Consider the following 24,699-nt stretch of genomic DNA (forward strand, 5'->3'; position numbering starts at 1 on the left):
AATCACAGGCTCCCCAATCGCCACCCAACCTCCAGACGCCTAAAAGGCAGGTGAAGTGGGGAGGGGGACCCACAACCAGGAGAGAGCGGGATCCTTGGGAAGAAGCGTCCCGCCGGCGCTTCGAAAGGCGCGCGCTTTTGCAGCTCAGTCCCCGCCAAGAAGCACCTCGGCGGCGGAGGCGGGTCCTCGAAGAAACTCCTCTCCATCAGTTCTTCCAGAGTCACTTCAGCCGCCTCTTCCTTCTTCTCCTGCCTCCTCGCCGCCATTTCCAAGGCGCCAAAAGCATAAGCGGGAAGGTGGAAATAAAAAAGGGAAAAAACCAGAAGCCGGGACAGGAGCTAATAAGCCCCCTCCCCCGCCCAGCCCGCGAGGGCGCAGGCGTAACAAGCGCGCTCCCCTATGAGGCGCCGGGGGTGGAGTTTGGGGCTCTTCCTGTTTGCGCGCGAGCGCCTGGTCTCTCTTCTTTTCCGCGCTGCAAGAACGGTTGAAACTCGTTTTCTTTTAATCTGAAGACGTTCTTCCTCGTGCTTTATTGTTGTTAGCCGCCCTGAGCCCGGCTTCGGCTGGGGAGGGAGGGATATAAATAAAAATTATTATTGTTATTATTGTTATTGAGAGCGTCTTGGAATACGAGCTGGGTGGGTGGGAAGGAATTGCTTTCTTCAAAACAAAGAGCAGTGGTCGTTTGCTTGCTCTCCATTTCGTCTGCAGTGAAATCCTGCCACGCTTTTTTTTTCGTGCTGGCTCTTGCACAGCCCTTCATCTTCCTTGGAGGTTTTTAAAGCCATCTGCTTTTGTTGGGATTCCTGCTTTGCAGAGGGTTGGACTGAATGACACTTCCAGGTCTACAGTTTTGCGATTCTATGCCTGCACTGTAATTCACCATGGATTGAGAGGCAAACATACTGGCCTGACGTTGATTAGGCTACTTTTATATAAAATTGCCTCCAGAAGTATTTAGGGAAGGGGTGGTGAAAAAGACCCCTATTGTCTCCACGTAGGGCTGGGAAAGATTTCTGTTTGAAGCCTTGGAGTGCTGCTGCCAGGCAGGGCTGACAATAGTGAGCTAGGAGGATCAAAAGTATGACTTGGCATTAGGCATCAGATGCCATTTTTATTCCAGAATGAGGGACATCTCACGACAAAGGTGGGGAACCTCAGGTCCAAGGGCTAAATGCAGCCTTCCAGGCTTCTCTGACCCCTGCTCTCCCCAGGCCACATACCTCATCAGGCCTGCTTCATACCCTCCCTGAATGTTTTTAGCTTGCTTGAATGGGTCCTTCAGACGCCTCCAATGTCTGAAGGATGGAGAGGGATGGGTGCAGAAACTATCCTACAACAGAACAATAAAATGTTCGTTCTGTTTTTCCTCTGGCCCTGTCCACAACTGGCATGTGGCCCCCTCAGTAGGTTGCCCAGGTGCCAATGGGCTGCAGAATGGCTGAGCTCACTAAAAAAAAATCCCTTTGCGCATGGACACAGATGGCAAAGCAAAAGTACTGATTTATGTTTAGCCTGATAGGTGCACCGCACTGTCATGGCAGACGCAATCTGAATCACCCCTGTGCCTACAGATTTGGAAAAAAAACTTTTTTGCAATAGAAATTTGCAGGACATATATACAGGTGTGGGATACACATGCCACCAATATTGTTAGTAGGATTTTATTTTCATAGTCATACAACCAGAGTTGGAAGGGACCACAAGGGCCATTTAATCCCACCCCCCTCCAAATGCAGGAATCTTTGACCCAATGTGGGGCTCAAACCCACGACCCTGAGATTAAGAGTCTCATGCTCTAACAGCTAAGCTATCCCTGCATTGAACAGCAGGGTGTTTTGTGTGCAATGGCTTATGATATTCTGCATAATGGAGAGGGGGGGTTCTTATCTCCTCCTTGCAGCCATTTGGAACGCATTTGAGCCCAGCGTGGAGGCCAGGCTCATTCTTATAATACTAAAACCAAGGTTTAGCATGTCTGAATACAGTCTGTCCACTGTTAAATTAGGAAGAAAGAATATGAAAAAACTTTTTAGCGTTTCTTATTTGCAGTAAAAATGCTAAGTATCTTTCAAAAGCACGATTGTCACATGAAATCCATTACATTTCATTGTTATATAAGCAGTCTTTTAAAAAGGTGTTTGATTATAAATTTAGTGAATACAGGATCTACACACTATTCTCCAATGGTAACTTTACTAAGCCGCTGGAAAGGGGCCAAACATTCAAGAGAAAAGCGGATTACAAGAATCAAAGAAAGCTCCACAGTCAGCCTAAGAAAATCAAGCAATATTGTCAACTATGTTGTTGCCATTCTGAGCAGTTACTTAGAAATAAGTTCTACTGGGTAATTTGTGGCACATGAACTTTGATGCAAATGGGGTTTTTTTGTATAAAAGCCTTGATTGTCTTCTTAATGATCATACTTTTAAAAAATTTTAAGATGTTTAGAAGATACACCTTTGTAAGTTTTCATTTTAAAAAATCACAAATAAGGCCAGAGATTAACTGCAGTCACTTTAATATTGTTTCATCAAACATTTTAAATCTGCATAAAACAGAAAAAAATATAAAATTCCAAACACATGCTTTTATATTGGCTGGTATGCTTAGTTATATTGCTATTCAAGACATTTCAGTTTAAAATAAAATACACATCTCTTGGACAATAATAATATCAAATGTCAAAAGACACATATTTCAATAAAATAAAAATGCCAAACCACAGAACTTGTTATGTCCCAGCTATGGACTATTACTAAAAGCGATTTTTACAACTGCTGCTAGATTTGGTAACATAGCTCTTACCAGTTTCATACTCCATATACAATATTTACAAAAAATAAATTATATTGCTTAACATAAAACATTTTGAGAAGTGTTGCAAAAGCTTTAGCATTTACGTTTGGCAAAATCAGACTCTCTTAATCAAATAAACCCATTTTTTAAAAATAACCAAGACATACAAATTGTTCCTAGCAATAGGAAGGTGAAATTGGAAGGCTGCTATTGAAAGGGAAGACACTTATCCAGGCTTCCTAAAACTGACCTATCCATAAAACCAATAGGCAAAATAGGTAGGATTTGTTGCAAAAAGTGGGCAGGTCCTCTTGAAAAAAAAAAAGACGTAGCCAAACCAACAGTGGACAGCAAAGCTGTAATCTCAGGGACGGGCCAGCCATTAGGTGGGATGATGCCCTACCTCAGGGTGGAAGCCCTACCACCTCCACCACTGGGGGAGAAGCAATGCCAGCATTGCAAAATCTTACTGGAAATCAGCATTGATGCTTCTGCACCAGCGTGGGGGGGGGGGGGCATGTGGCACTGACAGTCTCAAGCAGCAAAATAGGATATGCCGCCCCCATGTCATCATGCAACGTGGCTAGAACTTGACTAAAAAGCCTAAGCTCCCACTGCTGGGTAGACTTTTTTCAACGTGGAGAGATAAGTGAAGAATTCATAAAGTTGCATCCTGTTACCAGAGGAGCCATAATAGAAGGCACAGAAGAAGAAAATCACTCAGTGCAGTAGAATATACTGCAGCGTACAGCAGGGATGGGGAACCTATGGCCCTCCAGAACTCTGTGACTACAACTTTCATCCCAGATCACTGTTTTTACATGAGTTGGAGTCCAACAACATCTGGAGAACAGGTTCTTCATCTTTGTAATACAGGCTGCATGGGGGAAACATAGCAAGTAGTTAAAGCTGCAAATTCCGGCTTGTTTCAGAAAGGTGGCCTTGTAGTAAAAGTATTCATTAACCTTCCAGCAGAAGTGTGTGCATCTTGGTCCATATGCAAAATGTTTTAGATGCTCTCAATCTGACCAAAACAAAACCCATACGAGGACAGGACCCTGCTTACTCATAGAGATACAGCATTAGATGAAGTGCTATCAATCAACCTTAACCAACCTGGTGCCAAATACAACTCCCATCAGCCCCAGCTTCGTGAAGACTGCTATAAATTGTAGGAGAACCTCAACTTTCAATAGCCCTGTGTACTTTTAATACTGGACCCATAAAGTTCATTTCTGTTTCCTCATGCCCCCTACCATTGTAGAAGTACTGAAGCATATAAATCAAATCCAAATCAACAGCAGCTTAAAACAAGTTAAATATGTTTCCTAATTAATCAATCACATAACATCTGTGTAATTGCTCATGTTTGTGAGAAGGGGGAGTAAGACTGTACCTCTTTCCCCCGCATGTCCCCTCCCCCAGACTCTCCACCTTCTATGCATTGGAGGGTGAATATATGCATCAGTAAGCCGCCCCACTGTAAAAGTTCCCCCTCCAACACATGGAAATCAGAGGGATCAGGTGATGCAGACACATCAGAGAGAAGTGAGAAATGGCATGAAAGGGTTTCAAGCAGCCTCTCAACCTGTGGGTCCCCAGATGTTGTTGAACTACAACTCCCATCACCCCTAGCTAGCAAGGCCAGAGCTCAGGGATGATGGGAGTTGTAGTCCAACAACATCTGGGGACCCACAGGTTGAGAACTGCTGGATAGTGCTGGATTAATAAGATAGGTTTCTTTAGGCTACTGCCTGTACCCATTTACCTGAGAGCTCCACTAAATTCAGTAGGACTTACTTCTGAGTAGGCATGACTAGAATGGGGAGGTGCGTAAGATCCAGTATCCAAAAGGTCATGGAATTCCAGGAGTCCAGTAAGGCTTTAGACTTACTTTCTTTGAAACAGTTCCCAGAGCTTAATGACAAATTGTTCTAGGGGCAAAATAGAAATGAAATGGGAGATGCATGACAACAATCACCTATGCTTGCTTTATATCCAAGAACTCCATGTGGCTGATTTGAAGTTCAGAGATGCTGTTTCTTACTCTCCTGCATCCCATGAAGCTTGTATCAGCTTTATTGTGGAGCAAGGGGGGGCAGATAAACTGCAGGAAAGGCCTAAACACAGCCTCCTAGAGCACCACTTTCCCAATTTTAAAAGCAAGCCCCCAAACATCACATGATCTTCTATATCACATCTACTCCAACCTCTAACAGAAGTTTCTAAAGCAGCATTATGAACAGTTCAAAGACAAAAAATAAGTACTGCAAACCCCTTGGAAGAAACCGAGCACCACTTTTTAGTTCCCACTCAAGGAGATCTGTATCATGGAAATAAATTGTGAAATTATATACTTTCTAGCTACTAGAAAATCTGAAAATAAAATGAAGGGACTGTAATCCATTAATGAGATTACATTAATAATTTCTGAAGTAATTGGCATGTTAACTGCAGAAGTACAGCAGAACCTTAAACTTAATTGCATGAAAGCAAGTCAAAGTGAATTCATTGAAATGGGTTTCCAAGCGGATCTACAATTACTTTTATGTTTTAGTTAAGGTATATTGTCAACTCTTTAGAAAAGCAGATATTTAAACTCTCCAATTAAAAAAATAATCATTTGGAACTCCTAAAATTGGTTTACTTTTCACAGTAAATTCCCCAATTTATTTTTATTTCCATCAGTGACCTTCCACACTGTATGTATGCATAACAAAGAACTTATTCAACTTCTGTCCCATTTACATGCTATACTTCTTCTGGTAAAGAAAGCACTATAAGAACCAGTGATTCCCATGGGAATTTTCACAGATAAATACAATGCAAAAACAAGAATTGTTTTTCAATAAAATTTAAGAGTCTTTAATTGAGGTGCAAGAACTGCTTCATAAATTCGTAGGTGGTGAAGGCGACAGCCTGTGAAGGAATACACCGAATATAATTCAGGGATAATCCTCGGTATAATCCTCTTCGTATTCCATGATTTCCATAAACATACTTCAGTGTCTGTACCATTGTACTAGAAACAGAACAGAGTAAATTTTAATATACTTGAAATGAAAGCTTTACTATTTGCTTTCAATGATGTTTTAAAAATCTAGAAACTACTACACAATATTTGAATTTTACAAACTGATTACTAAAAATGGCTACAAAATGTTTTCACTTGTGCAGCACAGGAAATTGGAATTGGGGGAAAAAGCAAGGTGGTTGTTAAAAGGAGGATGCAAAACTTTGTCAAGTTGTGGATTAGGTCTCTTTGTTAACATATGGAAAAGACATAAGAAATATAGCATGCAGAAAAGGCACAAATATTTGTTGCTTTACGTTGAAAATCCAACCGTCCCACATCTCCTACTTACGAACTAGGACAGAATCCACCATAACAAGCAACACAATCCACCAGGAAGTCTCCCGGAAAAGTTACACAGAAATTAGTAAAAATTGCATAGAGCACTACCCAAAAATGTAAAATTTCTGGAAAATTTGGAGTCATTAGGAAAATGTTTATTCCCTTAGGAAATCTATGCAATATTCATTTTCTTATCTGACCTGTACTGTAACAAAATGTATTATTTATAAAGCAATAAACCAGTAAGATTGTTGTATTTGGCATATTTATGAAATTTACAGAGCAATTCTATCAATGCTTCCTCAGATCCAGTTATCTTAATGGAGCTCACTCCCAGGTAAATGCATACTGTATAGGGTTGCAATCTCAAAAAGCATAACTGCCTTAGTTTTGTAGCAGGCTGTTTCTTGTCAGCAATTTAAAGAGAGAGATGAAAACAGGAGATGAGGAATAGTCTATGGGAAGTCCTGGGCCTTCATATCCACATCAATCAATCAATCAATCAATCAATCGCTTTCCACAAAACATCCTGAAGCAATTTAACAATAAAAACCTATTTTAAAAGTTCAAGTCTGATAATGATTAGGACAAAAATCACCAAAGGCTTGTTAAGGACTCTAGCCATAATGCATCAAGAAGTCTTCATTTCTAATTTGTGGCCTGTGGCTCAGAGCTGCTATTCTGCAACCCCAGAATGCATACTAGACCAGTCATTTGTGGCAGCCACTTCTCCTTAAGTCACAGTTGAACCGCCTCTGATAGGCACAACATAATGAACTGTTAAATCATTTTGGAGGGGTGGAAATGCAATGGGAAGCCTGTTTCAGGACTGTATCACTTTAAACGGCAGATGGGATTTGATTGAAGGGACTGAATCTCAATTCTATGTGCATGTTATATGGAAGAACCAACCGGCATTTCGAAAGACGAGAATTCTTCCTGACATGCCAGTTATGTATGGAGACGCCACCAACTGTTATGTGAATGAATCCCCACCTGTAGTCTGAAGGGACACAGTCCAGAAACCGGCTTACACCTCTTTCATCTGCTGTTTTTGAAAACTTGGGTCCACTATGGTTCACATAGTGACACAGCCTATTAAAAACTGACAAAATCCCATCTCTACATCAAGGATAAGAAGTGATGGAAGGAAACTGATGCATTAGGATCATACACTGAGAACAAAAACCACTTTTTTTGAATGTACCACTGTAGAAATTTGCCAAAATGCATCCTTGGCTGGTATAAATTTCATAACTTTGCAAATAATATATATCTTTTAACCAAAGGACAAGAAAAGGATGCTAAAATTGTAAAGAGCTATTATAAAGTAGCAGAATAAGATATCAGTTTTCAATTTCATTTAAGGCACCAAACTAAACTTACAGGCACTTTTCGGACTCCGGAAGTATTGCTCCCAACTGCATTCGTCTACGTGTTACATCAAGAGGATATCTGGGAACAAAAAGATGGGTTTTTCCCCCAAAACAAGCTCTTTGTGTTGAACTTACATTATTTTGTTGTTTGTTTTTGTTTGTGCGTTGTTGCTTTTTTCTTTGTGTGTATTGTCTGCTTTTTTGTTGTTCAATAAATTAAAAATTTTAAAAAAACCCCACAGTGCTGCAAGTATTTGCACAATGAAGTACAGTTAAAGGAAATTCATATGAGAAATAAGAACTGTGTGGAACATATGATGGTGTCTTATACTGAATCAGATCATTAGTCCACCTATCCCAGTATTAACGTATTTACTCGAATGTAATGCACACCTTTTTTGGCCGAATTACATCATGAAAATTTGGGTGCACATTAGATTTGATGGTGCATTTACATTCGCCAGCAAATAAATTTTTGGTTTCAAAGTTTTGAAAATTGAGGTGCGCATTAGATTTGATGGCACATTATAGTCGTGTAAATACAGTATCTACTCTGACTAGAATCAGTTCTCCTAGGTCTCAGGCAAAAGTATTTCCTAGCTCCAATGTCGAAGATCTCCCGCACATTTTTTTTAAGAAAGGAGATGCTGAGGATAGAGCCTACGGTTTTTTGCATGTTAAGCACGAACTGTTTTTACAGAACTATGAACTTCTTTACATTAGGGTTTCCTTTACAAGAAAATAGGAGGTTCAAGTTTATGCTACTTAAAGTTATCAGAAAAATAAACACAAAAATCAAACAAATATTAAGAACTACAGGATGTATTCAATTTCATAGAAATATAATCTCTGAAGTTAAGCTGGTTTGTGTAAAAACAAGGTTTTAGGCTCAATACTACATTTGCACTGGATGAAGTAAACAGAAAAAGGCCACAATCCAGCCCAAATTAATGAAAGCACATGCTTACATCTCCTTTACTGACACCGTAGTAACCAAAAGTCCCAATATTTTAAAGGACAAAAAAATGTAACATACCTGCCCATCACACAACTAAACATATTATATGTGAAAAGGAGATGTCAGGGTGAAAATAATGGAACTCACTGGCATCAAGTTGTGTGAAACACCTTTGCAGATCATTTTTTTAAAATTTCTGACCTATAATATTTAAAGCAGCAGCTAAAATCCTTAACACCCTGTACTGCCAGTGTGGTTTAGCAGTTAGTGTTACATAAGAGGCAAATTCAAATCCTCAGCCATGAAGCTCATTGGGTGGCCTGGGTCAGTCATTAATTCTCAGCTAGCCTACCACACAGGGCTGTTGTGAGGATAAAATGGGGAGAGAACTGTTATTTATGCTACCATGAGCGCCTTGGAAAAAAGGAATGATAGGTCAGAATACAGAGAAATGTGTTTTAATTTTCTCACTCTAATACTTAAACTGAGAAAATTAAAATACATTTTAATGCGAATGCCAGCCTATGTAATTCATAAATACTATATTGGAAAAAAATTTATTGTATATTACAATACATATTTACTGTGCAATCCTAAACATTTCTACTCAGAAATAAGTCCCACTGAGTTCAGTAGGGCTTACTCCTAGGCAAGTGGGAATAGGTTTGTAGCCTTATTAAGGTTTGTTTTACTTTCTCATGTTTAAAGTTGGATTTTGAAAACCCTTACTTGGAAAACAACATGTTCTGGGGTCTAGCTTTTTTATTATATTTGTACACTGCTCTTACATGGGACTTCTAGTCATTGATCAAGCGCAGATAGGCTTGGCTTAGCAAATTGGTAGTATGAGGTACTTACTCCTACCATTCTCTGATCCTCCCAGAGGTTTAATTTGACAACTATATAAGTTATTATAACTCACATTATCACTGCTGTATAAAGATTATGATTTTCCAACTTCCAGCTGGAATAGTACAGTTTTACTAAATTGACAGAGAAAGCAGTTGCCTAATGGACTGCACTCTTATCAATAAACAAACTGATCATTTCAAATGTTTTTGAAGGAAGTCATAATGAATAAGAGTTGCAGCCTTCAAAAACTTTTGCAGAATACAATATGCTGTCAGCAGCATCTATCATCATCATGATTATCAGCAGCAACAGCAGCAGCCTAAGGTTCCACGGTGGATTACAACAATTTAAGATACAATACAAAAAACAGTTTGAAACCATAAAAATGCAATCACAAAACATAGGGCGAGACCTGAAAACAGATATCTCTGGTGTCAAATGCCATAATATACTATTCTTTACTATTAAAGTATGAAAGTTTCTTTTTGCCTGGGGCATTATTGCCCCATTTTAAAATGAGCAATAGGCTTTCTTCCCATACCACAAAGGTGTGGCTGATGCCTTAGATTATGACAAAATTAAAATTTCATGATTTCCAAGGTAGGAATTTTGTTTACTTACAATACTAATGCAAGCTATCCTAACAATTCAGTGCAGTAAAATACTAGAAAAACTTACGATATTGTCTGTGCTATTGCTCCAGCTATGCCACCACACAGCAAATTTACATGAGTTTTCAAAACTAAGACATCAGGATTATCTAAGCAAGGCTTCCCAAGCAGGGTAGGCGCTTGGGCAAGTCCCACACTCTTTAAGGTACCAAAGGTAAAAAATGAGAAACCTGAAAGGGAAAAATGTAACTTTAATGGAAACCTGAAAGGGAAAAATGTAACTTTAATGGAAACAATACCACAACAAGCTACATAAACAACAAAGGCACAATCCAACCAAAGGTTAAGCAGTTTAAACTCATATATAAAAAGGAGTGTAGAGCTTGCACCAAGCTCTTACCTCATGGAGGAAAAAAAATCAATGATACTTATCAAAGCTTTCCAAACTGTGTTACAACACCAGTGTGTTGGCTGTAGTGTGTAGGTATGTCACATGAACGCTCCCCGTGCTCCTCCCGGGGCTGTAAAGGGGTGAATTTAACCTCTGGTTTGCTAGTAAAACTGTGTTACTGTGTCACGAAAAGTCTGTCACCAACATGAAAAGTCTGGAAAGCTCTGGCTTGGCCATAGCTGAGTCACATCATCTCTGTTTGAGGAGTCACATTGTGAAATTGTTTTCAAGTATGTATTGAAGAATCAATCTTCGTTTTTGTTTATCACTTGCATCTGACACCAACACCACAATCTGGCACAAAGTATCTGGGATGTGGGAATTATGTTGGGACGTGTATTTTAAGAGTTTTAATTGGGGTGTGAGGTGCACCACAGTTTCTATGGTGCTTTGAAGAGACCTTGAGGCATGCCTCAAAGTAGCACCTCGGGAACCGAAGCATGTACAGTGGTACCTCGGGTTACATACGCTTCAGGTTACATATGCTTCAGGTTACAGACTCCGCTAATCCAGAAATAGTACCTCGGTTTAAGAACTTTGCTTCAGGATGAGAACAGAAATTGTGCTCCGGCGGCACAGCGGTGGCCCCATTAGCGAAAGTGGTCTTCAGGTTAAGAACAGTTTCAGGTTAAGAACAGACCTCCAGAACGAATTAAGTACTTAACCCGAGGTACCACTGTGAATGCGTGTGTGAAGACAAAGAGAAAGAAAGAAAAAGAGAGAGAGAGAGAGAGAGAGGGAGGGAGGGGGGGGGAAGAAGCATGTGTGTATGGAAGAACGAGATCATGTGCATATACAGAAGCAGGGGGCCAAACATGGAATAAGAAGCTTGATGGTGAATAGGAACCAGTCAGAGAGAGAGTTAAGGGGGCAGGGCAGACGGTTGTCTATGGGTAATTTGCACAGTGGAAAGTCAGAAAGCAACAGGGTAGGGTAAGGTCCCTACCTGCCAGAAATTAAGAAGGGTGACAGGAACCCTGCCCTGAACCCAAATAAAAAAATAAATAGGTGCCTAAGGATGAGAAGAGTTCTATCTTTACTTTGGAAGAGTGAGGGGCTCAGCAGGGGGATCTAATGATAAGAGCCAGGCTGGGGTTCTTGAAGGCACTTAGTACTGATAGGCAGGTGAGAAAAACTTCACACGGGTGTTATGGGGAAGAGTTAAAATGCTTCTGGAAAGGAAATGAATATGTAACGCCATGCTACACCTTTCAGTCTATTCCAGGTGCAGTGAAACATGTATTGATATTAGAAAACTACCTTCCCCACTACAAATGAAAGAAAAAAGTGATAGGAGATACTCAAAATCAACACCAGTAGTCAAGACAAAAGGCAACAGGAACTGTACAATTGGTTTCAGAATTGAGGAATATACAAGTGCAGATAGACTGGTGCAAAAACAACCCTTATAAATACTAGAATGCATAGTGGAATAGATGTCAAGATTACAGTTTAAAATTCAAAGAAAAAAGAGACTCCGTGTGGCTATAAGACTGCATATTTCCATTTTTGTTAACAGTCTGTAATAGTTGGTTACTTTACCAGTGATTTTGTGCTTATGCAGATCTTTAAGAGACTGTTAGGACAACTAAGGACAGTCAGTAGAGCATTTTATAGATGGCTCTCAGTGTACATCTGTACCAGTTGGGGGGCACGTTCCACAAACAAGTCACTATAATTATATAATAAATTCCTGGCAGCAACCTTCTCTGCTGGTATCTACACAAATCCTAGCACCACTAAACATGTGCAATTTTTATTTTAACAGCAGCAATGTGAACAGTTTTGCGAATCAAAATTAAACACCAAGAGGTTCACTGGAAAAGACTCTCATTCAAGTTCAACTCACCTGCATATGGAGCCATTCCTACAACTGTTGGCGTAAGCCCTCGATAAAATCCTTGCAAACCACCTTCCTTTTGGAGTAAGCCAATGATGAAAAGAACAAACAAACAACAAATATTTAATTGCACTGAGTACAAAGTGCACATATACATTAGATTAGAGTGATGTTTTGCACAAGGAAATGAAATCAGCCTTTTCCTTTTGGTCAGGTTTTTTTTTTTTTTTTTTAAAAAAGGTGTCTCTTTATAAGCAAATTTTGTGATCTGATCCAAACTTTCAGGGACAAACCCAGTTGTGGATCTCAGTGTCTGAATGATGGGGGTGGAGTTGCTCCTGGAGGCACACAGGTATACTTGGAGGTACACAGGTATACATGTTTATTAAGCATGTGTGCACCTAGTTCAGTGCTCTGAGGCAGCCTCACTGCTCTGAAGCTCTCTCCCAAAAACACAAAACTGTGTATTCTATTGTACTTCCAAAGAGTTGATGACTTAATAGTATGCTTTTTTTTATACTATTGCATGCTCTTGTTCTGTTTGTTTTGCCAATTTTGCTGTTTACTGGGAATGCTTTTATTTGTTACTATGATTTAGGGTGCATTCTAGGGCACAGCCACACAAGAGGGCTGACAGATAATCGTAACCTTTAAAATATAAATGTTTCTATTGTTTTATTTTGTGAACCACTATCAAATCTCATGAGCAGTATCATTTTCAAAACTGTATTTTTCACTCTGCCACTCTTCTCCCAGTATGCAGATATCAACATCTGCCCACAGACAGCAGAACAGAGTGAGAGATGTTTACACAGAACAGCTGTTTCAAGATCCTTAAATGTTTGATTTTTTTTAAAAAATTGTCAGCCTCAGAAACCAGCAACACAATAGCACTAAAACAAGAGATAAACAAGCTACCTTCGTATAAATGGTCTTGAATGCATGAATAATTCCAGTGTATGTGTGATCCCCTTTTACTTGGAATGCCAGACGGGCTCTCACCATGTCAAGAGGGTAAGTGCAAATTACTGCAGTTATACCTTCAAAACAAAACAAAAAACAAAAAATACACAGTTGTGACATGCCAATATCAAGAACATCGCTAACAGAAAAACACAAAGGGTCCTTTAAATACAGGGTGATTTTTTAAATTCAACCTTGTTTTCACATTTGGAGGACTTGTACTTTCATGCTTATAAAGTAACTTCTCCAAAGAGTTGGGAACACAGATAATTTTTATGCAAGTAACATGCTAAAGTCAGGGAGGCTGCACACAGGAATGAATGACGTCATGCAGAACTTTAAGGAATCAGTTAAGTCACAGACACTCTGGTTAAGAACTAAGCTGCTTCCTTAAAATCACTGCAACTTAGAAAAAAAAGGAATGACACTTTAAAAATGTGCATGTTTCAAATGCTTAAACTAGCACACTATCCCCACCCACCCCCAGGAAATGAAGCCAGCATAACCATATGTGTTTGGTACTTTTTCCTGCTTTTGCATTTGGAAGGCTTAAATCTCTTTGTTCTCAAAATGCCTGGGATGAATGGCACTTATGTTTTGAATAGCTGAAATCATGTTTTCCCCTCTGCTTCAGTCTGCTTGTTTTTTCCTTAAAGGAGACTACGGCAATTATCCACCAATGAAGTGTTACTACCACGATTTGAATTACACAAGACTCAGGAAATCCAGGGTGGAAAGTTTTCCCCATAATGTTTATCTTTGCTACTTTGAAAAGACGCATTACAACAGACTTTTCTTGGCGTTCCCCCCCCCCCATAGCCTTGATGCAAAGGAATTCCCCCCCCCCCCAGTGCTAGAAGGATGACTATTTTTTTGGGGGGGTGTAATTTTATGCATCTTTGCTTCTCAATTTGTGTCTTTGCTTCTCAATTTGTTTTGTGTTAATTTATGCACTGTGACTTGCTTTCATTTTTAACTGACTAGAGTTTAGAAATTAATTATTATAATTGTTAAGAGTGAATTTCTGTTTATTATTTGCTGATATTTAATTTTATTTTATTATGTAGTATTATATTCTAATGGGTTACTGAATATTACTTTATTTGATACAAGTCTATTTTAAAGTTATGTTTAATTCTGACTTTTTTATTGGATCAGGTTGTTAATAAGTTGTGCGACCTTTGTTTCTTCAGTTTGTAAACCAACCTGTGTATAGTAATAAAGAAAGGCAGTATACAAATTAAAAGTGAAATGAAATGAAACAAGAACAATGGAAGTCTTCACAAGTTTTCTCTGCATTTCTAATGTTCAAACTACATTGGTGTTAGCACCACTAATACAAAACCTCAAATTCACATTCAGATTGCACATTTCAGTGTGTTTTCATTCTTCCTTCCATATTAATATTATTCAGGCCACTCTTGTCGTATACCTAAAAATGTGAAGACTGTTCATGTGCTCATTTCTTATATAATACATTAGATATCCATCTGCACTAGATGTGCCCTGCCAGCTACACCAGGAAAGGTGTTATTGCTAACCCATAATTTCTTGGCAGTTAATTTCCCTTTCTATTTCCTTCTCCTTTTTATTTCTCTCTCTTACCCCTTTCTATTCCTTGGCTTACACATAAATTTCAGAGACCATAAATATGTAAAAACAAAAAAAATTCCTTCCAGTAGCACCTTAAAGACCAACTAAGTCAGTTCTTGGTATGAGCTTTTGTGTGCATGCACACTTCTTCAGATACACATGCACACGAAAGCTCATACCAAGAACTGACTTAGTTGGTCTTTAAGGTGCTACTGGAAGGAATTTTTTTTGTTTTGACTATGGCAAACCAACATGGCTACCTATCTGTAACTGGAACCATAAATATGTAGTTCCTTGTGAAATTATTTCCATGTGTTGCAGTGTTGTGTACAGTATGTAGAGGGAAAAGATGCTCTAACCAACTATTTCAATCCATGAGGATTATGATGTAGTTAAAATAGACCTCAGGAGCATTTACCTTGTTATGATGCCTAACAAACTATAATTGGGGTGGGGAGATATTTATCCCTGTTTAATACTAGCATTCAAGAATACCCAAATGAAATTGATTAGCAATGGACTTGGGAAAGATGAAATCCAAGTATTTCATCATGCAAGACATCTTAAATGGCTTTTTAAAAAGGGGGCTATACAAATTATGTGGAATTATGACTGGCTAATAGCTAGGGTAAGCAAAAATGCAACCATGACCCTCTGACTATCCAAAGATGAAGAACACATGCCTTTTTTTGTGAACTTCTCAGAAGCACGTAGGTTGCTACCACTGGAAACAAATTCTGACTACATACTTGTGTATGCCCTGCTTGCTACAGCCATCAGGAAAGAGTGGGAGAGCATGTAAACCACAGCTTTCTTGTTCAGAAAGTTCTATAGCCACTTCTGATCATGCAAATGGATTTGGATGCTGTTAGGAGTCTCTTAATTTCAGGGTCGCAGGTTTGAACACCATGGGGACAAAGGAATTCCGGCACTGCAGGAGTTTGGACTAGATGACCCTCGTAGTCCCTTCCAACTCTACAATTCTATTTTATTAACTTTAACTGATTAAAGGCAACAGCCTTTAGCTTGGACTTTGATTACTAAACTGCAATTTAAAGACTGACAAGCAAAACAAAAGAATAGTTAAATATACATAAGAAGGCAATACCTGCCATGGATCCAGCCATTAACCGGTGAATATGCCCAGAAATGCCAAGCTTCTGCTTTATCATCTATGAAAAGATCAAATTTATAGAGTGAAAAAACAATCATCCTTCAGCACACTTTAAGTGAGCTTCACTGGTCAGTAGATTGAAAACAAACACAAATGGTTTAATGCTTCTGACTACATTTTAAATAACAGCCTCAACACTACTTTAATATATTTCTTATTTAATTTATATCCCACCCTTCCTCCCAAAGGCAACCAGGGTGGCAAAACAACACCATTATATTTATTTTATTTTAAGGTATTTATATACAACTGATATCTTAATAAACTATTTTAATTTTGGTTTATGTTATAGCAATGCCAGTTTTTGCTGTCTGGCAGTACTACAGTCTTATTTTTTATTTTATTGGTTTATTTATTGGTTTCCTGTAGTGCTAGGCTTTGTCATACACTTGCTTTCTTCCCATAGATGAGAAGTTGTTTCAGGCCTGGGAGAGCCTTTTGAAATCAAAGAATCTTGCAGGCACCACAAAGTACCCATTACACAGAAAAGCTGGCAATGCTCAGACATCCCTCCCATTGTCATAACCAAACAAAGGAACCCAGGCAAAACAACTAAACCACCTCAAAAAAATAAAACAAACAAGAAAACAGGCAACATCCCCAAAGCAGACAATCCTCCCATTTAAACAAAAAAGGGAAAAAACTCCCCAAACCCTTAATTAAATAATGAGAGACGTAAGAGACTTGGCAGTTACCAAGGGGGCATCTGATGGGCACCACTTTGGGGGCTCCAATTTCTGATTTTGATTTTTTTGCAATGTCTTACAAAAGAAAAGTTTTGATTAAGGTGAACACAGCGCATCAAATATGGGGGGGGATGCATCATATCCTTCAACGGCTAATTATCTTTGTTTTTTTCTTTTGCTACTTAGGAGGTTTTTTTGTATGTTTGAAAAATGTGTTGCAATTCTGCAAACCTCAGGATTCCCCTCCACCCCACCCCTCGTTTCAGTACTAAGTTCCTAAGTGCACCAATAGCAGTGGTTCCATATCCCCAATAGCTGGGGAAAGCCTTCATCGATCTATAGCAGAGGTTTTCAACCTTTTTGGGTCCACGGCTCCCTTGACCAACTACATTCTTTCTGCGGCACCCCTGAGGAGCTCAGGAGCCCAGTTATGTCACCCCTTGTCTGCAGAGATGGCAGCCCCTCACCCCTTTTCAATCACCCTCCCTTGTGGAGTGTTCCCTCAGCCTCCTCTCCCCTCTCCTTGGGAGTCCTCTGGGCAGTGTCCCTGGTCTCTGAGCTGACACCCTTCCCCTCGCCCCCACCGCCCCAAAGAGAGGTGCTTCCCAGAGGCACCATGCAGCACCCCTAACCATCATTCAAGGCAACCCAGGGTGCCACAGCACACTAGTTGAAAACCACTGATCTACAGAAAGAGAAGCAGCCTGGCAGCTCTCCAGGTGCAGAGAATTCCAAAGGGTAAACACCACTAAAGAAAAGGCTGTGCTGTATCTCAAACACTACTCTTATACATGCTGTTATCCATCTTATACCGTATGTAAGCATTTGGGATAAACAGGTATTTAGAAGTCGGTACAGTGGTACCTTGGTTTACGAACTTAATCTGTTCTGGAAGTCCGTTCTTAAGCCAAAGCGTTCTTAAACCAAGGCGTGCTTTCCCATAGCAGCGAGGGACTCAATTTACAAATGGAACACACTCAACAGGAAGCAAAACATGTTATTATTCCAAGGCAAAGTTCACAAACCAAAACACCTACTTCTGGGTTTGCAGCATTCTTAAACCAAGTTGTTCATAAACTAAGCTGTTCTTAAACCAAGATACCACTGTACTTGCATATTCCCCTGTTGCTCCATTTCATATTGAAGTCGGAAAGAGCCAACTTGTGCAGATTATATGATTTACATACAAAGACATATTTGACATTTTAATGATATATAGAATGAAATGTAAAATGATTTGCTTAAATAGATTACGTATTTATAGGTCAATAAATGTCCATAATGTAGAGAGGGTAACTGGTGTTAAGAAATTCAACAAGTTTTATGCAACTCATAATATATTACAATTTATACAAGTGATGTCCGACCACAAAATGCTGTGGTATATCCCAAGGCCCCTAACAGGAGTGCTTTTTCTTGCCGCTCCTCCTTTAATTTCTCTTGCTGAGCTCAAGTTTATTTGGCCTCACTCAACCCATCATTACTGTTATACTGTTCAATTTTAGTTTTTAATTAGACTTGCAGAGGTAACAGTCTTGATGTTTACAGCATAAACATAAAAAACTGGAAGTAATTGCATTACTCAAATCACTCTTTTGGGGGGAAAGAAATAAGGCAACTGACTTATACATAATAAATATGTCAATTTATACATATTAACCAACCACAGATAGTACAGCTGACATCAGGGAAGTTAAATGCAGCTACCTTTTTATACTGGCCAAATGCTGTAAACTGAATTGCACCATATGGAAATATTCTAATCATCATTGCTCCATTTCCTTTATAGAATCCCAGGTAGCCCTCCTTTTTGGGAACAGCACGCAATGTAGAGATCACGCCTGTGATGAATAAAGGATGAAAACCAGAAGAAAATGATCAGACAACCAACAGAAAGCGATAGCTAAACGATCCAACAAAGTACAAGAAGATGTTATCATAAGATAAGCAGCATGTTCAGGAAGCTGGGCAGGAGGAATGATAGAAACAAACAGGCTGAAAGAACCGAAAAGTGAAGAGAAATGGTGAGTGGACAAATGAGAGACTAAATCAAAATTTCTATAAACAACCCCCCGAAACAGTAACTGGAAGAAGAAATAAAAAGGGAAAGTCGGATCTCAAAACTTGGGAGGAAGGAAAAATGACATCTGATAATGGCATATAAACAGTGGAGGAGGACTTTGCTCAAACAGTCTGTACTGATATTTACTCAGCCTCACCTAATTTCTACAAACCTTGCTGTGTTCAGGGACACATGTAGTTAGAATGTTTGCAAGTCTGCAACAAATACACCCTCAGCATGCTAGAATCAGATAAAAAGATTGCATTTTCATTCCACTTACCTTCCTACAGAAAACCCTCTGGTTTTAGTTTATGCACACAAGTGCTATATCAGATTTTCTTAGCAACATTCCCCATTCTCTCAGACACCTACCAAACTAAACACCTGTTAAGGGAGTATTCACTAACTGCAGTTTCTATCAGCATATGTATTTAAAAATAGGGTTTGTTTTAATCTACTGATTTAAATGGGGCTCCTTTTTAGTTAATAAACATTTTAATACTGATCTAACAAATTATAATGAACACAGAAGCATTCTTTTTGGGGGGGGTTAAATTATACCATATTGGCAATTTGGACAAAGTAATATCATATTGGCTCCAATACTTTGGCCACCTCATGAGAAGAGGACTCCCTGGAAAAGACCCTGATGTTGGGAAAGATGGAGGGCACAAGGAGAAGGGGACGACAGAGGATGAGATGGTTGGACAGTGTTCTCGAAGTTACAAACATGAGTCTGACCAAACTGCAGGAGGCAGTAGTAGACAGGAGTGCCTGGCGTGCTCTGGTCCATGGGGTCACGAAGAGTCGGACACGACTAAACGACTAAACAACAACAATATCATATTAGGACCTTCTAGTATACAGTGTCCTTAGAACTTCTTTCATCACATTGTGCTAAAACATTTACCAATTTCAGCTGAACTTGGCAATCAAGTCAAAGTGTGTGCAAACTAGGAATTTGCCTCTCTTCTCCCAATCTTACACATAGCTACACAGAAATACCGTATTTACTTGAGTATAATGTGCCATCGAATCTAATGCACACCACAATTTTCAGAACCTTGAAACCAAAAAAAGTATTTGCTGGCGAATGTAAATGTGCCACCGAATCTAATGCGCACTTAATTTTCTCAACGTGATTTGGCCAAAAAAGTGCACATTAGATTCAAGTAAATATGGTAAGTACAACTATGTTCACTCCTTGGTGAGTAAAATAACTCAAACTCAATGGGATTTTCCAACATCCATGTGAGGTCAGTGACAATGTGCAGTTGGAGAGGAAAATGAGTGAAGTCCCCACAGCTGAGGGCCTCAGACAAGGCTACTGGTAATCATACTAAGCCAATGTTGATTCTGTCATACAAAATGGGGGAACAAATGAGAGCAGCTTAACCTTAAAATATGGCATCAAGAACATCTCCCCCATGCTTTTAAGAATGATCTGAATTTTTATTGGGTTTACTGGCCTCCATTCACTGTGCATCAGAATACAGGAGTCAAACTATACCTTCAATTTTTGGATTTTCAAACACTAGCATCTGTTACCAGACTGCAGCCTGACCTAAAGTGGATTGCAATAGCAGAACTAGCACCATGGGTGTAGGCAAGGGTGGGTAGGATTTTCCCCCACCCACCCCCCTAGCAGAAGCCTGCCCCCCAAAACGTATTTTTGGGGGTATTTTTACCTGTGATTTCCCCCCAAAAAATTCAACCACTTTAGGGGGTGAGCTCCTTAAAAAAACAAAAACTCAACTTTGGCTGCTGCCCCCCCCAACAAAAATCCTGGCTATGCGCATGACTAGCACCATAAAAAATATATGGAGAATCATGAAGAAGTGAGTCCCCAAATTCATGTTTACGCTAAATGTGGGTTCCAGCTCTGAAAAGAATGCCTGGCAACATTAATTTTAAAGAAAGTCAGCCATTTTTTATAAGGTGCTGCCAGTGACCATGTTAGGCCCAGCCAACTGATGTGTGATCACTGACACATGGGTCAGAACGGAGGAGTAAGGGAAAGGGGCATAACGGGGGCAGGGCACGGGGTAACAGGGGAGGTGCACTTATATGCGCTACATGACACACAAGGAGGGAGAATGGAACCCCCGCACAAAATGGTCACTGCCTGCATATCTAACCTATGGAGAAATTAACAGTATCAACCCTATCTTTCAAATTCAAGGTTTGCAAAATTTAACTTTGAAATCTCATTGAAAAGCACAGGGATTAAACACAAATTTGCCTCCAAATGCTGTATTTGCTGACAATATTGCAGGAAATTGAAAATGAAATATACTTCCCTTACAAATACAAGAATGCAAAATACACGAAAACTGTCTTACCAAGATTTTTGTAATGACGATTATGGGCTTGTAACAAAATCTTTACTCGATCCAATGGAGCAATGGTTGTTTTGGCACAGCATCCCGCAACACCTTTCAGAGACAAAAATGAACAACTCTGTTTGCTGACTGCCAAATGTTACAGCATGTCAAACATTCAGCAAGTTATTTATAAAGTTTTATCTTTTCAAGGTTCATCCCATACCTAAAAAGCATGGCCTCCCTCACTCAGTGGGCATTATCTCTCTGGCAAAGTAGTCATGTTATGCAATCTATGCACAAGGTTTCCCGTTCTGTTCCATTTTCTTTGAGCAACATAAAGCTGATTCATTGTACTATATATGCTGATATTCATTTCCAGGAATGCCTCACCTTATGGTGGAGATTCTGTTTCCTAATATCTCCTCCAAGTTGTGAAAAAGCTAACACTCTTGGTCATATGAAAACAATAAAGAATCTTATGAAACCTTAACAACCGTGTTTGCTACAACAGGACTACTCTTTTGAAATATGGGCATGTGATTCAGCAGACAGAGAACCCATTATAGGTATTGTATTTATTTAATTTATTGGAAGTATAGAGGTATCTTTGCCAAGTATATCAAGGCATCAAATACTTTTTTCATAAGGCTCACCAACTCCAGCCCTTCCAAATCAATCACTAAATGTTGGTACAGCTCAGCAGTAATTATGGATCAGCTCTTTTATAGTATCTTCTTCTGTTAAAGACCTTCTTCACTTCCCACAAATAAATTGTATCAGGATGTTAACTCTCAATCATCACCATACCACGGAGCCTTATGCAGCATCTGTGCTGTATCACTCAACTTCCAAGTCAGATCAACTACAAACAATACAAAAGCTTGCAAGCAGTTTAGGATCCAGTACAGTGGTACCTCCAGTTACGAACTATATTCGGCTTTTAATTCTTTCCTTACCACTTTACAACTGTCATTTAAATAACCTTTGAACATCAGATCTTTCAAGGTTGGGGGGGGGGGGAAAGCAAGCTGCTGTCTTATGCTTATTGTTGATTTTGCTTACAATTAATCTGATAACGATTATTAAGCAGGGTTCAAGATGTTTCCTGTAGTACATTATGTCTCTTTCTCACCTAGGGAACGGATACAGGTATGCATGTCAAGTTCTTAGGAAACAGACACTATCATTCAGAGTTTATTTAAGTCTGCCCTATCAGCTCGGTTCGATCTACTATTTATACCAAGAAAGCTGGGGGGGGGGGGAGGAGGACTCGGGGCAAAGCAGAGCAGAGTCCGACCCCCGGACAGGTGTCGTGGCTATAAGTATAGCTTCTCCTTCAAGGAACAAGCTCCGCCTCGGTTCTCAACTCTACAGTAGGCAGCCTTGAAGAGCGACGAGAGCCTAAGACGCAGAGCAAACGGAGTCAAGGGCAACACGGTGGGCGCGTGTAAGCAAAAAACCCAAGACGAGCGTATCGTGGGAATTCCACGGATCAGAGTTCCGAGCTTCCCTCGAAAAGGGAAAAGCAGCCGGGCGTCACAAAACATTTATTTTCCTTTTTTTTGGGGGGGGGGGTCGTGCGAGCACCAAGAAGCCGCCGGCCCCCTCACCTCGCCACCCCTGCCCGCCAAATAAAGAGGATTGTTCCGTGTTTACCTCCGGCGACGAGCGAGCGGAGCCAATAGAAGTCCCTCCGCGCGGGCGACGAAGGCAGGCGGGCGCTAGGCCCCGCTGCCGCCGCCGCCTCCGTAGCCATCGGGCCGTGCTGGGTCCCTCGCAAGCAAAGCGGCAGGAGGAGGAAGGGGAAGAGGGAGACGCGGCTGGGCTCGGCCAGCACTCAGCGCCTTCAGCACATGCTGCCGGGCTGGCTCTGCCTCCGCCCAGCCCGGCTGGGAGGCGGGGCTCGGCCGCGGACGCCGAGAAAGGAGAGGAGGAGAAAGGGAAAGAGACGGGCCTCCTCGTACAGGCTCCTCTATCGGAGGCCTTGCAAGCCGGGGAGGAGCGTCTTCTCCCGCGCCCCGGGCATGGTGCGAGGGCCACGGCCTCCGGGAGCTGCTCGGCCAGGCCCGCGGCGGCGCCCCGTGATCGCGTCAGGAGGCGGCGGGAGAAGCTCGCTCGGCAGCCGGCGGCAGCGCGTCTCCTCCCACCGGCCTCCTCGGCTCCCTTTTCCCCGCCCGCTCCAACTGAGGAGGCCGGCTGTGTGGCTTCAGGGGAAGTGGGAAGGGAGAGCGGCCAGGCGTCCCCGAATGGGCCTCAGGGGGAGGTCGAGTGGGAAAGGGACCCCGAGGGTCATCCAGTCCAGCCCACTTGAAGTGCAAGGAAGATCCTGCGGTTGAGAAGGGCGCGTAGATATGCGCCTTCTTTTCTGGTGTTCCGCCGCCCCCTCTTCTCCCCCAACAGCCCCCGCCCCCTGGTCGGGCTTCTTGGCTTTTTAACTACGGCAGGGCGGGCGGAAATTCCACTGGCAGAGTTGATCATTGCATAGCCTTGCCGCCCGTGGGGTGGAGGGACGACACATTAAAAAAGCAATTGCCGCAGGTTTATATATATATTATTGCAGTTATGTAATACCCTTTACTAGGCACAAAATTGTGGCAAGCCTTGGCGTTATCCAGAATTCTTTGTTGTGCTATTCTGCGCTTTCCATGAAAAGAGTTTTCAGCTAAATCAGCACGCCAAGCAGCTCAGTATCATGCTTTCCAACAGTTTGCAGATCTGGTACAAAAAAGTGCACAGAGTCCTAAAAAAATGGAAAAAGCCTGTCTCCCTTTGTGTAACATCTTGCCTTAATGAAGAATTTCCTGATTACATTATAGTTGTTTTTGTTTTTATTATGTATTTGCGGTTTTATATCTTGATTTTATTCTGTGAACTGCCCTGAGACCCCCTGGTATAGGCCTGTATATAAATTCAATTAATAATAATAATTAATAATAAAGGTGTTGTCCAAAGTGGATTCTGAAGCTATATATAAGGGGTGAGGTGGAACACCCTGTCACCATCACCTTCACATTTCATTACTTTGTTAAAAAAAAATCTTTAACTTTTCACTGTGATACAAAACTACTATTTTTTTGGAATCTCTATTTATGCCCTTCAAAAAGCCCTTATGAAAGAGGTAGAGATAAAGGCTGTCCACACATTACCAGCTCCAGTGTGCTCCCACCACTGGTATATTTAGTCACAATCCATGCGTATTTTTCTGTTTCTTTATAAATACTTGTGTTTGATGCACTTTCCCTCAAACCGGCTTCCATCCAGTTTGAAAACATAAGCCACAAGCTGAGATGTTTACATTTCAGACAGCCATTGTAAATGGGCAGATGACATCTCTATTGAACAGGAGGGACAGGGGACATGGAGATACAGGTCAGGTAATGTGCATCAAATGAAGATGTCCCCACTCTCTCTCTGCTGTGTACAGCAATGTTTAAAAGTACCAGTATTTGAAACACAGTGGGGGAAATTAGTTTGCTGCATTTTAAGCTGCTAATGTGTACATAGCCAAAGATTAGATAGCTAAAATGCAGTTTGAGCCATGCCATACAAATCTCCAAATTCAAAGTGAACAAATAAAAGATAATGGCAATTAACACTTTAAAACAGTAAAGGGATAGGTAAAACTTTTCTTTGCACCATCAACAGATATAGGAAC

General features: G+C 40.6%; 3 protein-coding genes across 5 annotated transcripts in view; 1 reads left to right on the plus strand and 2 right to left on the minus strand.

The window, feature by feature from the left end:
* DNA2 (DNA replication helicase/nuclease 2) overlaps nucleotides 1–442 on the minus strand; it is a 20,096-nt gene extending 19,654 nt beyond the window's left edge. The window contains exon 1 of the mRNA XM_083740589.1: nucleotides 166–442. Coding sequence (XP_083596715.1) covers nucleotides 166–266 — 101 coding nt within the window. The 5' untranslated portion in view covers nucleotides 267–442. The remainder of the gene's footprint in view (nucleotides 1–165) is intronic.
* Nucleotides 443–2,504: 2,062 nt separating this feature from the next.
* On the minus strand, nucleotides 2,505–22,831 carry SLC25A16 (solute carrier family 25 member 16). 3 transcript variants are annotated; one of them, XR_014564820.1, is made up of 10 exons: nucleotides 22,701–22,831; nucleotides 21,063–21,155; nucleotides 18,366–18,499; nucleotides 15,907–15,970; nucleotides 13,161–13,282; nucleotides 12,252–12,318; nucleotides 10,019–10,181; nucleotides 7,541–7,609; nucleotides 4,507–5,821; nucleotides 2,505–4,387 (listed from the first exon to the last, which is right to left on the minus strand). XR_014564820.1 is itself a non-coding variant. In XM_083740629.1 (9 exons), the coding sequence occupies exons 1-9, from the start codon at nucleotides 22,798–22,800 to the stop codon at nucleotides 5,665–5,667; spliced, it is 969 nt and encodes a 322-aa protein (XP_083596755.1). In that variant the 5' UTR covers nucleotides 22,801–22,831; the 3' UTR covers nucleotides 2,505–5,664. The 3 variants fall into 3 exon arrangements, 1 of the variants encoding a protein (XP_083596755.1); XR_014564821.1 differs by having other exon boundaries at nucleotides 2,505–4,418; nucleotides 4,482–5,821; XM_083740629.1 differs by having other exon boundaries at nucleotides 2,505–5,821.
* The window catches only part of TET1 (tet methylcytosine dioxygenase 1), a 74,734-nt gene continuing 72,641 nt past the window's right edge, over nucleotides 22,607–24,699 (plus strand). Inside the window, exon 1 of the mRNA XM_083740569.1 lies at nucleotides 22,607–23,582. The gene's annotated coding sequence lies outside the window, so the exon portion shown is untranslated. The remainder of the gene's footprint in view (nucleotides 23,583–24,699) is intronic.

The sequence above is a fragment of the Podarcis gaigeae genome, assembly GCF_964106915.1.
Source record: "Podarcis gaigeae genome assembly, chromosome: 5".
Classification (NCBI taxonomy): Eukaryota; Metazoa; Chordata; class Lepidosauria; order Squamata; family Lacertidae; genus Podarcis; species Podarcis gaigeae.

Coding starts and splice junctions, on each gene's coding strand:
- SLC25A16 (XM_083740629.1), bottom strand. CDS start 22,800: ATGGCTACGGAGGCGGCGGCGGCAGCGGGGCCTAGCGCCCGCCTGCCT. Junction 18,500..21,062: donor TCGTCATTACAAAAATCTTG/GTAAGACAGTTT, acceptor TATTCATCACAG/GCGTGATCTCTACATTGCGT. Junction 7,610..10,018: donor GCAATAGCACAGACAATATC/GTAAGTTTTTCT, acceptor TTTTGTTCCCAG/ATATCCTCTTGATGTAACAC.